Genomic DNA, 18,207 nt, shown 5'->3' on the forward strand with positions numbered 1-18,207 from the left:
ATCTGGATTTTCTCGTTTAATAGTCTCACACTATATTGCAAAATGTTCATGCTGACTTCAAAAGGAAGGTTATAGTTTGTTTAAAATTATGCGTGATTTACAATTTTATTTTGTTTTAGCGTCAGTCAAATGCTTATTCAAGAAGTTTCCAAAAAAAGTTAAAATCATAAATGTTATCCCGCATTGAAAATGTTAAACCGTAGTGTTAGTGAAGTAGGTGGCAATAGAACGTCTGATTAAAAATTCGCAAAAGTATAATTGTTGTGTTTGGAGGGTACTTAATGTTACTTACTCATGAAAAGAGCTAGTTCTTTAGAATCGTATAAGTGCTAGTTGGCTGAAATTACCTAACTATGTACCAGGTAAGATAATTTATGATTTAAGTTTGGCCGTTGCAAGTTACAATTGCAATGTAGTTTTGAACTCACCAAGAAACTAAACGTCCAGTCAGAAAGTTATGGAAGGTACTTATTGAATGATTTTAGTAAAAGCTAATTTTGTAACTTGGCGTTTAGTTTCAGATTTATTAAATTGATACCGGTCCACGCCAATGTAAACTACTTCCGATTTTCCGAAAAAAAAAATTGATTCACTATTTGTAGCAGGATAAAATTTTGTTGTAATTAGGTTTTAGCTAGGGCTAGCAGAGGAAGACCTAGAAGGACGTACATTTTGACTAAATTGGGGATGTCCTAAGAAAAAGTTTAGTACAATCTACTCTGAACGCTTCGTAATTTCTTATTGTATATTATATCGTTTTGATATCGTTTTTCTTTCACAGAACTACACAATAGCCTCGCAAGACAACACGATGAAGAAACGGTTCGTCGGATGAAAGAGTCCTGGGAGAAGAACCTCCCCGACCTGAATGACTACTTGGATAATATCTTGCCGCTGCTGAGGAATTCTTCAAACGAAACCAGTGAGTTGTTTTCTTGATACTTACATAAACTCAAGCACGAAGTAGGCAAAATTAAATTTCATCTGTTTTGCTTCTGATATGCAGCTCTTGTGTTGTCTTTTTTATACACGTACGCCTATTTTGGGTAGTTCCAGTACTAAATATTATTTTGCATTCTTCATAAACTTAGTTTATGATAGAGTTGGGTTGAGATTTGCTGAAAAGTTCAGACCGTACAAGTTTCCTGCATAAATGGAAACAGTGAGATATTATACAATTTCGCTTCTATAAAAGGCGGTAATTTAAAAATAAACTTGTTTGGTCCAATGGTATCGCTGTTCCCTAAAAATACCATTAACAATTGCATCAGAATTAAACGTTTTGATAGGTTTAACGATTCTATAAGTTTGTTTCTACAACATACGCAACGCGATAAGCAATATGACAGACTTAACTGATGCGTTACCGACCATTTCAATATTATCTTGATAGGTAATGCCATTTACCACATTGCCAGTAAGTAGTCTGAGAACCATCTTTTGTTTACCAACATCGGTGTTAAATAAATCAAGTAACAAATCCTTTGAACAAATTGTGCGTGTTGTTGTTTAGAAAGCTCATTAAAATGCATAACATACTGCTAGGAAGGGCTTAGGACCAGAGTGTATGGTCCTCTTTATCCGTACCATTTCCTCCTACTATTTTACATGTTATCATAATTTCCTTTCCGGGATACTGTGTGTCAGGAAACGCAACCTTTGCAATGTCCTAATGGTCAATGGTTTTCTTTGATTTTCTACATGACGGTAACGAGAATCTTTTCCTTATGAAGGGATATTTTTATTCTGTTTTTGAGCGCCTTAGATTGTTTTTATTGACTAAATTATTACTTAATAAAAGAAAAAGTCTACTTATAATTAGAAACTTGCCAATCGCTAAGTAAATCTTTAATAAATTACGTCGAATAGGTGAATTTGATTTAACTTATGACTGGAATTATATTTACTTTTGTTATAATTCTCCTTTTATTGTGTAGGTTGTAATGTTGTTGTCAAATTTATTATTGATCACCAAAAGCCCATTGTTCCTGTTCTTATGTGGTGAAGAAAATAAATTAAAAATTAAATAAATCTTTTATTTACAGATTTCAACTCCGTGGAGGAATATTGGGATTTTCTTGGAGAATATGAGGGTGCAACCCTTAAAGCTCGTGAACTGTGGGATCACATTAAACCCCTTTACGTAAAGTTGCACAAGTACGTCACACTGAAATTGAAAGGACCTGATGAAGTCGGAAAACCTTTACCTGTACACTTGCTAAGTAAGTATATTTATTATTCTTAGACATAAACAACTGATTCTTCGTTGGGGGAGACACGGCGCGTTCCGATATTTTTCATCTACTTCCACCACTACTCTGCTTTTCTGCTTTTTTATTTGTTTTTTCTTTGTTAAACTCAGCTTAGAAATAAATTAATTACTTTACATCGATACTCCAATTCTGACTTCATTTACTTTTTACTATTTCTATATCTACCTATGTATTAAAATATAAGCTCCTTTGGTGGATAAGTCAGTCCCTTGATACCCATATTTATGAAACATAATGAAATGGACAGAGCATAATTCCATGCATTCATACAGAACGGTCGCATATTCCCAGTCCACTTTAGAATTACAAATGAAATTATTCCTCATTTTGCAAAGTTAGTACGTAGATACGGAATTTAACTGTTCTATAGTTTTCCAGTTAGAAGACGAAAAATACACTTTATGGCTAGAATTTTAGAGTCTATATAATGTAATTTACCGTCGGCACTCCCCTCGGTAACCCCGAACTAACCGTAAGGCGATTTGCCAACGACATAAAATATTTGGTCCGTGATACCCACGGGATAACTATCGCGGTTGTATCATAGCGTAGACTCCCCGCAGGTTCCTTCGACATCAATTTTTATAGACAAATGAAATCCACAGACAAGGATAGCATTGTAACTAGATTTACTAACTGAATTGAACACGAGAAATATGATTTCATTTTTCTTTCCAGAATCCTTAACTGGAGACGATTGGTCAAATCTAATAGAAAATTTATTGCCTAAACACCCTGATATTTACCAGAAAGTTTTGGCAAATCTACAACTGAAGGTATAATTTATTTGTTTGACAAAACAAGTTTAACCTTATATGAAATAGTCAAATAAAACTATATTGGCGTATGTTTTAGGAGCTTGGTGGATTAAAAGCTTTCAAAGAAGCGTCTAAACTGATACAAGAGCTCAGTTTTGGCGAACTAGAACCTCAAATATGGGAGGAGTCAGTGTTCAACGGCTCGTGTCCCACAATATTGGTAGATTGGTGCAAGCCCAACAAAGTTCGAGCTGTATCGTGCAAAGACGTTAGCATAGGAAATTACATAGACGCTCACGAAGCCGCCATGAAGATTAAATATAAACAAACCACGGCTCTGCATAGTAATAATACTTACCTCTTACGAGAAGCAGCACGTTACTCAGGTAAACAGATTGTTTGTTCATCAATTTCTATTAAAATTGAACTAGGTTTTAAGTCCCTTGTTTGTTACAGCGGTCTACGAAGCTATTCCTGGGTTTACGTCTTTATTGGCATTAAACCCTCACGCGTTGGATAGAGCAGGGCTCTATCAATTAGACAGATTCAATTTTAACCCAAACCATCATCGGCTTGTGTTACAGCTGATTGTGGCGTTAAGGGATTTACCAAAGTAAGTAAATTGTAACAAATGGCCCAGAACTTCCTCACTAACTTTTGTCTCATTCAATTCGTTTGTGTTACAGATTGAACTACTTTTTAGCCGCAGATGAATGGCGACTAAAAGTTTTAATGGGGACGATCCCACAATCAAAAATAGCTACCAGTTGGAGCGAGTTTCGTAAAAACTTTTCTCTCATTGAAACATCTAACGTGGACATTTTAGGAGACTCTTATGTTCTTCTTAACAAGCCTTATATTGGGTATGTTGCGATTTTTATGATTTGTGTGATATTTTTCTACATAACAATGACGAATCCATTTATATTACAGAAAATTCTTGGGCGTCATTTTGAAGTACCAAATCTATCAATCATTTGCTGAAGAACTAGCATCAGACGAGTCAGATTTAGTGAAACATGTTGCTGATAGTAACAGTCGAATAACGTAAGTGCTATTGTAAATAATACTTCACTGGAAACAATATTCTACAAGTTAAGTGCATTTTCAACATTCCATTTGTATTGTTTTCAGTGATGCAATGATGCAAGGTTTCGGAGTCATTTGGCCGGAAATGGTTAGCGATTTGTTAGCGAAAAGAGAAAATGGACTTGAGTATACCGGACTTACGGATTACTACAGACTTCTAGATGAATATTTAGATAACCAACTAGAACCATCAGAAAATAATGAAATTGATGACTACATAGAACCAGTTATTCCTGAACCAGAAGAAAATGAAATACCAGCGGCTCAGGAGAAACCAGAAGAAAGTTTCAACCAACCTCAAACGCATGAAAATATTTTAGATAACATAATTGAAACTGGTGAGGAGTCACATTCCAAGTTTGAAACTTCAACAGTGGCCGTTATGGAAATAAAGAACGCGCCTGGGGACCAAAAGGAAGACGAAAGTAGAAAAGAGGCGTCGTACAGTACTTACTGGTGGATAGGAATAGCTGTCGCTGTGGCAGTTATTGTGATACTAATAGCAATAATAGCAAGAAAACGTCACAGCCACAGAAAACAACTGGAGAAACAGAGAAGAGACCATTCACGTGCCTGATTTGAGGAGTATCGGTTCTAGAAGTGGAACCGATACTTTCAAAGTCAAGACTTTAGTGAAATTGTGCCAATATGGGTGTATCGAACGTACTACAGTGTTCAAAGTGTAATCGTTGAGTGTATTGTGTTTTAAGTTTCTGTAACCTGCTTGTTCGTTACTTTAGGAACTTTAGCTTTCTTTAGCTGTGTTTACATTTTAGGCTAGATCATTATTTATTCTATTTACTCTGAGGTGCTGCATCGTACTGAATTCTATCACAAAAATGCATTTATTTCTGTCTCTTTATACGATCTTCTGAATGTGTATACAATTTAGCCATTTCTTTGCTAATATAAAATAATAAGACCTAGATAGTAAAGATGAAATAAATATTTTTGTACATATCACAATTTGCAAGATAGTTTTAAAAGATTGTTACCAAGAGTGTCTATAAATAAAATGTAAAATAGTTAGATGTAATTTCGCTGTGCCTTAAGCGTCTCAATTTCTAATAAGTAAGATGCATAAAATAATATTAAGAACGATCATATTTGTAAAAATGAATTGTAATTTTGTAAAAACTCTATTTATTCAACTGTATCGAAATTCAGACCAAAATCTACGTCTTTTTAGTTATGTATTTTTCTTCTTAAACTTTTATTCTTTTACTTTGTATTCTGCTGTTCTTCTTGGAAGGTCACATAGTTTTGCTGTTTTAAACATTTAAGTATCTGTATGAGTATCGAATTCGAATAGTTGGTATAATAATTCTTTAATATTGAAATGAAACAGATTACTGATTTGTTTAAATGAAAATTGGCTACGTATGAAAGTAACAGTGGTCGTAAATTAATAATTATTTAACAGAAAAAGAAGTTGAAACAGTATATTGTACCAATCTAGTACCCAATTCTAGAAGCAAAACATATTTTTGTTAAGCAAAAGCGATCAATGTAAAAACAGGGCAATAATAATAAAAGATGTTCAAAAATATGAAGGTATTCGTTTTAACACCCTGTCGCAGTAACAAGAGGGCTTTGTTTCAATTTGCCAAGTACTGCGACATGGTTCTAAAATACTATTATAAGACGCGCCCGTACCTACCTCAACTATTATCCATAAAGCAGCGTCCACAAGAACGGCAGAATCATCATTTCGGAATACTTAATCGTATATTATAATTTGATATCATTTTAATTAGAAAACAAGCTTTACTCTCAGTAAAGCATTAGGTAATATTGTGTCAGAATCGAAAACGGAATAATAAATGTTTTGAACATAAATCTATTTGTTTTTGATTAACAATTTTAAGTACCTGGGTAATTTCCTTCTTGTAAAGTGCTGCTTCGTCTGCTAGGAAATTTGGCGAATTCGCTGCAGACATGCTTTGCATGTAGTTACTGAAACTGTTTGCTAAAGAGACGCACAAAACAGTTACATTTGTGCACGCAAGCAGCCTACGTGCGCGCAGTGCATTTGCTTTTGTATTTGGCATACAGGGGTCTATGGGCTTATAATGGTTCGCATAAACTGTTCGTTTTTATTTTACATACAGTCTTCTTCTCATAATCAACAATTCATCACTTTCCATATGTTAATCGATCAATCTGAAATTAGTGCAAATTAATGAATCACAATGTGTTATTAAATCAGTGTCAGTAACACTGATTGAATCCTTGCGGTTTCAAGTCATTTGAACTCGTCAAGTGGTATTTAGGTATAGCGTCCATATTCTTCGGGTATTTTTTAACATTCTGTTAGATAACCTCTTCTTCTCTTGTGTAGGTTGTGAGGTGAATTACCAACCTCACCAATCCTGGTATCAGGGTATTGAGCCGTCAAAGGCCCCTGACATGGATCATGTAACGACTACTTACTTACATAGTAGTAACCGAGACCAACTGTTAACGTGGCTTTCGATGCACAGATCATCTTACTTACGTAGAATCAGGTGATCAACATGTAATTTCCTAATCAAATTTGGGATCACAAAGTGATTTTTGTGATATATCCCCACTGGGATTCGAACCCGGGGCATCCGCATCGTGACCCCAACGCTCAACCACTGGACCACGGAGGCCGTTTACCTCTAAGTAAGACCGTTAAGATAACCTGTAAACCCCAACGATTCAACCAATGTTATTTTCACTGATAAACTCATTATAACTCATAGATTGACATAGGTGGCGCAGAAGTCTTTTGTTCATTCCTAACTTACAATACAATAGAAAATACACTTTATTGCACCACAATAAAAAGAAATAATTACAAAAAGACCCTTAACTAAAACATACTTATACTCATGTTGTTAGTAATATTATTTGACATGAAGTTGTTGCCGAAAGTATTCTCGGTAAAAGTATAAGTACGCAAGTCAGCAGCAGAAAATTGTCCGCAGCATGAATGGTCCGTTCTCCTCGCGCGCTTTTCTATGCGTGCTCATAGTACCAACTAACCTCATCATCTCCCTAGCATTACCCCGTTTTTCACAGGGTCCGCTTACCTAACCTGAAGATTTGACAGGTCCGGCTTTTGGAGACTGCCTGTCTGTCTTTCCGCGAAGGGAAAACCAGCCCAATACAGGTTAAGTCACATATCTTCGAAAATGCATTTCTCCGGAATGTAAGTTTACTCACGATGTTTTCCATCACCGTTGAGCACGTGATAATCAAGTATGATCCAAACATGAATTCGAAAACAAATTCGACAATCATTGGTTTAGGCCTGTGCTGGATTCGAACCTGCGACCTAAAGTAAGTTTATTTGTTATACTGTACATATAACAAACAATTAAATTGTATCCAAATAAACATTTTTCCTTTTAATTATGTTAAACGAGAATAACTATTTAAAAGAATGCGATAAAATGAGTCGTATTAATCAAAATTTTATACTTATGTACTTCAGCTGTTAAAGCACACAAGTACCTATTATCGTAGACTTTATTAGAACTTACATGTTCCTTGCACACAGCCTTCACTGGTTCTATGCCAAGAAAGTACGGCAGTAATTGTAAGGAAATATGAGTTGAGTTGCCTTTGAACGTCTCCTAGGTAATATAGTCAAATATGAGCCAAGTTTATTTCATTACAAAACTGGAGTTTGTTGTTGAAATTATTTGGATAATATACTTTCAGAGCGTATATCAAAGAGAAAAATAATATGCATATATACTAATATAATACTTGCAGTGTTTATTCATTTTCTTTTTAATAGTGCTGACAATTTAAATTTGTAAAATAATTGATTATTGAATCTTTTTGACTCTGTTATTAAATCTTTTCTTATAGTTTCTTTACCCAGACATATTCCACTTGTCAATGTATTGATACCAGAATATCCTTAATTGATTGAGTTTGAGTCCAGCCAACTTATCTAGTAGTCCTATTCGATATCACTAATTCAAAACATCACACTGCATCACTGCAGTGGAAAATCTAATTCCAAGACGCTTTTACGCCTTTGACATGACAAGAAAGAATTTATAGATCGCCCTACTTTTAGTTTCATGCAATTAGGCTACAATACTGGCACCGAACTGACTATTTTCTTAATGTGTTTACGAGTAATTAAAGACAAGCAAAGACATTCAAATCACTCTATTAAAACATTTTAATCTTGTGAAAGGAACGTAGATAGAAATGTACTAAATATACGTTACATAACGTACTAACCACATAGCTAATAACTGTCTAACTGCTGGGCACAGGCCTCCCCTCAACCGACCGGAAGGGGTATTGAGCATACTCCACCACGCTGCTCCAATGCGGGTAGATGTGGTTTACGGCTAATAGCCAGGACCAACGTCTTAACGTGCCTTTCGAAACATGGAATTATGTTACTTTTTTGGACAATCAAGTGATTCAAGCCTGCAATGTCCTTACCAAACAAAGGACAGTCTCGCAAAGTGATTTCGACGATATCCCCATCAGGAATCGAACGCGGACCTCCAGGTTGTGAAACTAGCGCTCTAACCGCTAAACTAGGGAGGCAGCGTTATTAAAAAACGAAGACTAAAAGATAAAGTAGGTTTAAAATATAATCCGCATCACGAAATAATTCCTGCGGCTGCGGCGCTACTGTCGCAGATTTTGCATAGAATTATTATAACTTGTCAATGAAAGACTTTCCAGGCTACGATCACCCAAAAAATAAAATATAATTCGTTTGTAACGTTCTCATTTCATGGATAACAGCCAGAGATATCGAAAATTAATACTTGACTTTCTGAATTCCAACGAATTTCCCATAACTAATCAAACGCGTAGGTACCTACATTCAACTGCAGATCCAAATCATGTAAAAGAAAATATTGTTCCAACCGGGAATCAAACTTGTAAGTAAGCTTTGCAAAGTTATCTAGACATCGTTTCAGAACTTTCCATTTTTGTCATGAAAAGATAGCGGAACCAAATGTCAGATTCTACCCTTACTGAATATTACAACGTACGGATTTCAGTCACGAACAACCCTTTGCTTTTCATACTTCATATTTCTTACATCAAATCATGAACCTGCCTTAAAACTGAATAGCTTTCTAGGGATAACCAATTTTGTTTGATATCGGGTGAATTTCGCGCCTTTACCGGATAGGTTTTGTAAGTATAATAGAAAATTATTGGGTAGGCCTTGAGTATTGACGAGTCATTCACATCACATAATCCACACGATAGAAGAAGATTGGGTATTGTCAATCACTCAATCAATCAATAATACTTTATTGCACAATGACATATACACAGGACATAAATATACGAATAAGAATAAGCAAAATACGCGTTTGTGCTATTTGAATATCCCTTGAAGCCTAAATGTTGAATGAGATACTCATTACTGCTAAGAAGCCGGTCTCTCTTTGTTTAAGAGCTGCGTTCTTATCGGTGGAGTAATCACCAATTGAGAAATTGGTAGGTGTGCTGCGGAACGGAAGGCGATTGGGGCAACCACCGTTCTACACGCGCTATCTATGGAGCAATGAAAAAGGCGGTACAGAGATAAATATGAAAATTCTGCAACAGTCTTTGTTTCTAAGATGCCATTTTTTTTTTGTAGATTTCAAGGCTTAGAGTGAGGTGAGTGTATCCTTTGTTTGTCCATCCTTCGGCTGCAACGTCGCTTACCAACATATTATGAGATTTACGTCAAAAAAAGGTCAAATGGAAACTAAAAGTAAAACTACTTTCACGCCATCTAATTCCGCGGCAGCAGAAATTACACTCTAACCCTTCCATATGAATTCTGACGATTTTAGTGATTCAATTGGAAAAAATATCAAACCGGAACTGAGTGAAGCACGGGCATGTCGTTAGTGTCAAAATAAATAACAAAAAAAGGAACAAATACATACAGGAATTTACATTCATGGTGAAAATAATATTTTACTATTTTGGTATTCCGTGTTTTTTTTATTTTTTGTAACCGGGATAATGGTTTAACGCGCCTTCCGAAGTAGCATAGGTATTACGCATAACTTAATTTAGTTTACTAGACATTCCTGAAAATTATTCAGTACTGTCTCATATTACATCAATGCTAAGTCTGTGGCACAGTAAATAGATTTCCATACATTTGTATTCATCGTTGCAGATGTGACAGATGCTAATCTTTGGACAACGGACAACTTGATATGCAAGACAAGGCTTAGGCCTATTTTGATAGTGAATTTCGAATATTAAATTACTAAAGTCAAGGCTGTATGGTCCTCGGATCTTTGCCTGCCTTATATAAGGCGAATTTAAACAACAACAAACATCTATGGTCTAGTAGGTCTAATATGTCAAACCTCACGTTACATCAATGTTACATACGGTTTGTAATAGACATTAATTCGCTTCTCGTATAAGCCTTATTCCGGCTTTTAGATAAGCGTCTTATACTGTGTAAATAAATAATTTGTAAAAGTGTTTTGACAAAATAAAAAAAACATAAAGTTGTATCACGCCTGTATCCCCGAAGGGGTAGGCAGAGGTTTATACACCCACTCCTCGCCAGCTGTGTTTTATGTCCCATGTAATAGGGGACGAGCCTATTCTGGAAAGCTATAAAGTTTGGAAACCTATAAAGTAGAATTCAGTAGTTTAGACCCTGAGCCGGGATTCAAACCCGTGATACTACGATGTAAGTGACGCATACTCCAAATAGGGCTATTACGGACTATCGTGTGGGTTGTGAGGTGGATTACTAACCTCATCAACCCTTTGTCAAGGTTACTATTGAACCGCCAAAGGCCCCTGACATGGCTCATGTAACGACTACAAGCATCCGTAAGTAGTAACCGGGACCAACGGCTTAACGTGCTTTCCGAAGCACGGATCGTCTTACTTTCAGACAACCTGGTGATCAGCTAGTAATGTCCTAACCAAACTAGGGACTACAAAGTAATTTTTGTGATACGTCCCCACCGGGAATCGAACCCGGAACCTCCGGATCGTGAGCCCAACGCTCAACCACTAGACCACGGAGGTCACGGAGGGCAATGAGTTTGCAATAGAAGTTGGCTTTAACTCGGAATAAATGTATGGATGGATGACCATAAAAGTATAACATACTTTATGGGCCGTATCGTACTGGGACATCACTTGTATAAAGGGTACCTCACTTTTTGTTACCGGCAAACGAATCCAGAACAATTTCCCGCTGATGGTGTAACGGAGTAGCAAACATGCAACCTATACCTATAGAGGCCATTAAATATCTCACTAGGACACAATGATTGCGCTGCAACCGCAACCCCGATACCGACCCCACCGGCGTGGTCGACGACTTCCCTTAATCAGCGCTTATCGCTATCGACCCACTAGAGTCGATTAATTCTTTCAATTTTTTTTCCTCTCAGACGACGCCCTGAGCCGAGGTTCGCGCCCAACTGGGCACCCTCAGGCCTGTAGTCTTAAACGTTGTACCGGGCGAGAGCCTTCAGCGCTCCCCATTTGTCGAGCCAAGTAGTTAATGCCATCTGCGGCAAATCTACAATAAGTAACGACAAAAAAAAGCTGCAACCACATGATCTTACATCAGTATTCTAAGATGTTAACTCCAACCTTCCTTGACTGCGTCCTCATTTGAGACGACTTCGAGATCTTCCCCAAACTCAGCTCAAAATTCGTCTTCTGAGACGGCACCTCAACCTTAACTCCAATTTAGTCCGACGTTATTTTCATGTTATTTTCTTGTATAAGATGCTCGACTCCACCGCGTGAAGCCCTCAAGTCGACGACGTAACTGTCAATATCATCATCATCAATTTAAGAGCCACGCTCTTGTCGGTGTAGCATTTTCCTAAATACTCTCCATGCTACTTTTTTAGGGGAAAATAGGGCAGTGGTTTCCCTCTTGCCTTTCGCCTCGCACTACTCTGTCTGACGCAAGCGGGATGGCGCCCAGAGTAGTCTATTACAAAGCCATACTAGGACTCCTGTCCTCCGCCTCTCAATAGTACCTACAGTTACTGCTGCCCTATGTCAGGTTCCAGGTTACAATCCCTGTGACTTGCCCCTTCCGTTCTGCGTTGCCGTACCGATGGCTCCCATCTTCGCCTCTGCAACGGTCAATATAAAATACCAAAATGCTATGCTGAGGCTGAGTCGACTGGAGAAAGAGTCGAGTGAACATCTTCGGAATACGGGTGTTAATCTATAAGGTTCTTGTTGTGGGAACAATAGTGAAGACAAAATTTCATTTGAAGGGTTCAACGTTTTGGGATTCTATGTCAGACAGTAAATGAATTTTATTCCATTATTAAATGACATTATAATTGTACTTATAGTAAATGTTAAGGATAAGGAAAACAGAACGGGTCAAGTATTATGAAGATTATTAGATTTGCAAAGAAAATGAAATGGGTTTGCCACGCCTTATATTGCAGCCCGTTATACTATGCATGTCTCTGTCTTTATCTCTGCAAGTCCTGTTTGTAGTAGCTACCAATTTATAGTGTTCGCGGTCAATGTAAATTGAAGAGGTGCGCTGCAATTTTCATTTTTCAAAAACCCTATCCATCTTACAACTAAAAAATAAATCAGGGATGAACGTGGGTTTAAGTAATTGACAGCCAAGCAAAATTGAATCCAATTATCATACAATTCGACTGAACTTTGCTTGGCTGTCAAAGCCCACGTTCATCCCCGGTTTATTTTTAGTTGTAAGGTGGTAACTGATTTTGAAAAAATATAATATACTTAAATCAAATCAAATACTCTTTATTGCACTGAACTTAATTTCAAACATTACACATAGATACAGTATAATTGGGCGGCCTTATTGCTCTAGAACAATTTATTTCAGGCAACCACTAGGTACCAGGAAACAACCGCTTACTAGACTTGGATGTGGGATGGTGGAAGTCTTCAACAAAACGAGCCAGTTTGAAAGATTTTCCTTGTAAATAGGCTAGGGTTTGACTACAATCTACCGCTACGGGAACTGAAACACTATATGTAATAGACAAATAAATATAGGAACTGACTACATACCTAACATAACATTATACTTACTAACAGTTAGTTTGCACCTGCTTTCATGACGTATTAATCCTAAGAGACAACCATTTTGGGAATATTTGTCTTTGTATCCTCGATAGTAGCAACATTCTAGGTATAAGATTATTGGTTCACTAAGTTTCAATTTCGGATAAACCATACCTGGAGGGCCAAAAAAGTCACTTTTGATGAATTATTAATATGTTCCTATTATGAATTGAATTGCAAATTCTAAAATGGCCACTTATGGATTTTCATATTTCAATTCATATTACGATTCATAATATTATGAATTTTTGACAGTTTGAAGGTGTCTATGTTGTGTGTGTCTTGAGTTCATTTCAGTACGATGGTCAGGTACCACTTGAGTAACGGCCTCCGTGGTCCAGTGGTTGAACGTTGGGCTCACGATCCGGAGGCCCCGGCTTCGAATCCAGGTGGGGACATAGCACAAAAATCACTTTGTGATCCCTAGTTTGGTTAGGACATTACAAGCTGTTCACCTGATTGTCGGAAAGTAAGACGATCCGTGCTTCGGAAGACACGTTAAGCGATTGGTCCCGGTTAATACTTACTGATGTATATTATATAGTCGTTACAAGAACTATGTCAGGGGCCTTTGGCGCTTAGTAATAATCCTGACACCAGGGTTGATGAGTTTGGTATTCCACCTCACAACCCCACGATAAGAATGAGACCATTTGAGTACTTTTAAATAGCTAGATTAATTTGTAAATTTTTAAACATTTATTGACTTTGTCACATTACAGTATTGCCTTTTAGATGAATTTCTTCAATGTGGCCTTTTTAAGCCCGCAGTATTTTTTCTGATATGTATTTTTCGTACTATGCAGACTGGTAGTGTTATGTGTTATTACAACTCCATACTTACCAATATTTGTACGATAACTACCGTTGCGCCACCATCGTGGCGTAGTGAGATATTGCCCTTAATGGTACTATCACTTTTATGACCCTCAGGTTTCTTTAGAAGCAAACACAACTTTAAAATGTTATATTTTGTTATAAATTATTCTTTCAGGGCTTTCATTTAAGAGGTCACTCAAAATATTAATCGTCGTTTTAGGGTTAAAGTGTCTCTTTAAACCTTTAATTTATTAAATTTACACTAATTCGTAAAAATCCATTGAAAGTCAAATTCTAGTCTTTGACTTGAATTCTGAGCGACACCGCTTGAAATTTGTCAAGTGTCAATAGTAGTCTAAATAAACATTTTTATTTTTTATTTTAGTCAGAACCAGACAAAGGGTTTCGAATGGCAGATATTGTAGCATCTAAAATGTTCTCACTAGTATTAGCTACAAATTATTACTACAGTACAGTGGTCGAGTATCTCTTTCGGTAGCTACTCCTCTTTCATGTGGCTGTACGAGTAAGTGCGACGACGAGTGACCTTCTCGATCCGGCGCGAGTTACTATTAAGGCAACGAAGACCCCTGACATGGCTCATGTAACGCAGTGTATTTCAAAGTAGTAGCCAGGGCCAATGGGTTTCCGAAGCACGGGATCGCTTTTTCAGAAAATAATCAAGCTGATGTCAAGTAAAATATATCCATACCTAATTAGGGGTAATCTTTTGTTTGACATATCCTCACGAAATCAAACCCAGGACCGGATAGTCAACCCAAATCTGGATACTGAACCGAAGGGCTATCAACTTCGGCTACTGATGATGGATCATCCGCATTGTATTCTGATATTTTAGCCTTAATGATTAATTTCAAACGTCACCTCGACATTTCATTATTTTATTTTGTTGACTGTCCCCTTTGATCCTTTCTAGCTGACAATTAATTTATTCTATAGAATACAAAGCTGAAATATTTTGAGCCAGGGTCATAATTTTCAATAGACGGCAATTATACAAAGCAAGAGATAAGCCTAATGTATTGAAATTGTACGTAATCACTTGACAATATTGGTAAAGGACAGGGTCTACCTCCATTATTCGAATAATGTTTGGGCACCTACGCATCGTTTTCATTCTTGAATTTATGGGGTTCTTTGATTAATTAGGGGACACTGAAAACACGTGTAACGGTTATAACGATACTCGGGTCAGTAATATCGTTGCCAAACTATCAATTAAAAATGATATACATACTATCAATAGACCTATAGACACTATGAATACTCTTATATACTATACGTACGAGAAAATTACTGACTAGTGTTACCTATCCTAACACTAACCTAATATGCATAATATGCTATATGGTCGCCTGTTGTACTCATTCTATTTCTTTTTGTTTTGTATTTTCCTGTTTTTGCAATTAAGTATATATGCTTTGTTATGTTAATAGTGACTAACTATCGATACTGTTGGTTTTATTTTCATTTATCGACAGTCTATCGAAAATGGTCTATTGATAGGTAACACTAGTCAGTAATTTTCTCGTACGTATAGTTTTAGGCAAAGATCCTTATTTAATGCGGTCATAACTCAGTTTTATTTGTTGTTCAAAAACATCCTTAAATACATAGACTCAATGTTCACAATATGGGTATCACAGAAGGGCAGAGCTATAAGCAATTAGATGAGTTATGATCTGCAGTACTCAGTGTTAAGTGCAGTCACTCTTGTCAAGTCCCAACATGGACATAAAGGCCCGATTGATGACAAATTATGTCGTCCATTTAGGTAGTTCGTGTCAGATGCAGCGATACAGCACCAGGTGTGTTAAAATGTCACATAACAACTAAAAAGCAATATTGCTTTTTAGCTGAATTAATTCGAACTTTAACCCCCGTGTACCTCTACCAATGGTTGTACGCTGTGACCAGTCTAATTGGGAATATATTCGTGAGCTTATTTTCTGTTGCTATACAGAACCTTGGCAAGGAGAAATGTACCACGCATTAGGGTTCAGGCATGATTGACTTCAGTCCACGTTCGCAGGAAATTACCTTCGATATCCCCAACTACCCCAAAGGTAGCTATTAGTGGAGGAAGACGTGCGACATTGATTCCTAACTAGGGTATGCTGTACATACGTACTATACCTAGACTCGCTCACGTAATCCCTAACGGGCAGAGCTCCAAGTAATCTTGCAGCCACGTCATTAAATCCAGAAGAGGATTTCGGTAGAAGAGGATTTTCTAAAAGCCATAGACCTGCATTATTTCGCGCTCAACTTATCGGTCTAAGAAATATTAGTATTCAATATTTCATGTAGATGGCGCCGGTGTTGGCTTGATGACGTCATAGATCGAAAAGTTCACATAGACAGGAAGAGGACCCGGTGGTGTAATAGTTAACACGCTCGGCTTGATAGCAGCTGCAGCTGCCCGACTAAGTCACATTTTTTAAGATTTCTATTTTAGTGAGTTTACCTATGCAGGGGTAAGTATTATAAAAACAAAAAGAAATACCCTCAAAGCATTTTTCAAAATACTTCTGTTTTACGTGCGTACGTTTTGGACACATGTACCATAACCTATATTGGGCTGTTTTTCCCTTCGCGGCAAGGGTTAGAAGTCAGACAGGATGTTTCTTCTTTAAATAATTGGTCCTGTCATATTTTTAGGTTAGGTAAGCGGACCCTGCGAAAATGGAATAACACTAGAGAGATGATGATGACTTTTGATGGCTGCATAAAACGTAAATGTCTACTCTACATCGACTGTCTAGTCGATGCGACTTGCGACTCAACTACAACTACATGTCTCTAGTATATTGCAGATCGATTATTAAACTTACTTAATCTTTATTATACCTTGTCCGTATATTCGTCCAAATTAATATGAATATTGTGCGAGTGCCTACTCCTTGTATATACCTACTAGGTATTTAAGACTGAAAACTTCGCTTCCATAAATAAACAGTACAAAGTAGCAAATAATTAACATAACATCATAAATGTTTCGGTGTATTACCTATAAAGCACCCTACTGACTGCCAGCGCGAAAGCGATTAAAACGTCTAACGACAAAAAAAATCGATCAATTACTTCCATAATTTAGATTCCAGAAAGTCATATATGTGTGTGTTGTAATAGATAGACAACACAAATATATGTTTTTATTTTAATGCTAACTCCAACATAATAGTCGTAGACCAGTCAATGCAATGATGGTGATTTTATCTCTCTATTTAGCGTCACGGTGGTCCTGTGATTTACAGGCTTGCTTCTCAAACGGGGAGCGCCGATTCGAATCCCGGTACTGGAGTTGCACTAATGAGTTTTATTAATTTAACTTAAGTATAGTTTTAACAAATACAATTGCTCGACATACGGCTCACCACCTATCATGTTAGTGTAACAGAAAGCTCGGTGAAGAATGGATACTTAGTTCATCTTGCGATGGATACACCTCTGTCTATATACTTGGGGGGACTTAGTCGTGAACTTATGTTATCTTGGATACAAATCCGATATAAAAAAAATTACATTAATTATCAAAAGTGAGAATGAAAATCAAAAGAGATTTATTGCAATTTTACTGTACAAAAAAAGATGCCATAGGTATATTACGTATAAAAAAGAAAAAAAATACAGTTCTTAGGTACAATTTAACCCAATCGGGCGTGCAACATTACGTAGGTAAAATCATTACCTACTGATGATTATTAATTATGAATCATTCAAACGGTTATCAGTATCGGCATAAATTAATATATAGGTATGCAATCCTTGATTCATGACTGTCTTAAGTCTATTGAAAATCGCTATTCGCTAACAGTCAGAACAACACACGAGGTGTTAATTTAGTAACAAATTCTAAATTCCTACTCAAAATTTTCGCTCGCATAAATGGATTATTGAGTGTTTTCCGGAAATTAATTATAATAAGCTTATACATACTGACGCATATTACACGGATACTGTGGCTTGTTTCACAGGAAACTATGCTATTTAGCAGAAACAATAATTGCTAGTCAATAATGAAAACCTCGTAAGCGCCTTCTTGAAATATCATATTTGGATAGGTATGATTTTTGCCAATAAATATCTCAATACAGGTAAAAAGTAATCCAATAGTAATTTCGTGTCTTTACGTTCAGAAAAAAGTGACTGATTTGACTAGTTGG

At 36.7% G+C, this 18,207-nt stretch overlaps 1 protein-coding gene across 2 annotated transcripts in view; it reads left to right on the forward strand.

Moving 5' to 3' along the window:
- Positions 1-5,959, forward strand: part of LOC126370220 (angiotensin-converting enzyme-like) — a 193,192-nt gene extending 187,233 nt beyond the window's left edge. For both annotated transcript variants that reach the window (XM_050015016.1, XM_050015015.1), the window contains 8 exons: positions 782-922; positions 2,046-2,222; positions 2,952-3,049; positions 3,129-3,417; positions 3,488-3,644; positions 3,718-3,894; positions 3,965-4,078; positions 4,166-5,959. In XM_050015016.1, coding sequence (XP_049870973.1) covers positions 782-922; positions 2,046-2,222; positions 2,952-3,049; positions 3,129-3,417; positions 3,488-3,644; positions 3,718-3,894; positions 3,965-4,078; positions 4,166-4,697 — 1,685 coding nt within the window. In that variant the 3' untranslated portion in view covers positions 4,698-5,959. The remainder of the gene's footprint in view (positions 1-781; positions 923-2,045; positions 2,223-2,951; positions 3,050-3,128; positions 3,418-3,487; positions 3,645-3,717; positions 3,895-3,964; positions 4,079-4,165) is intronic.
- Positions 5,960-18,207: the final 12,248 nt, after the last annotated feature.

The sequence above is a fragment of the Pectinophora gossypiella genome, chromosome 10, assembly GCF_024362695.1.
Source record: "Pectinophora gossypiella chromosome 10, ilPecGoss1.1, whole genome shotgun sequence".
In the NCBI taxonomy this organism is placed as follows: Eukaryota; Metazoa; Arthropoda; class Insecta; order Lepidoptera; family Gelechiidae; genus Pectinophora; species Pectinophora gossypiella.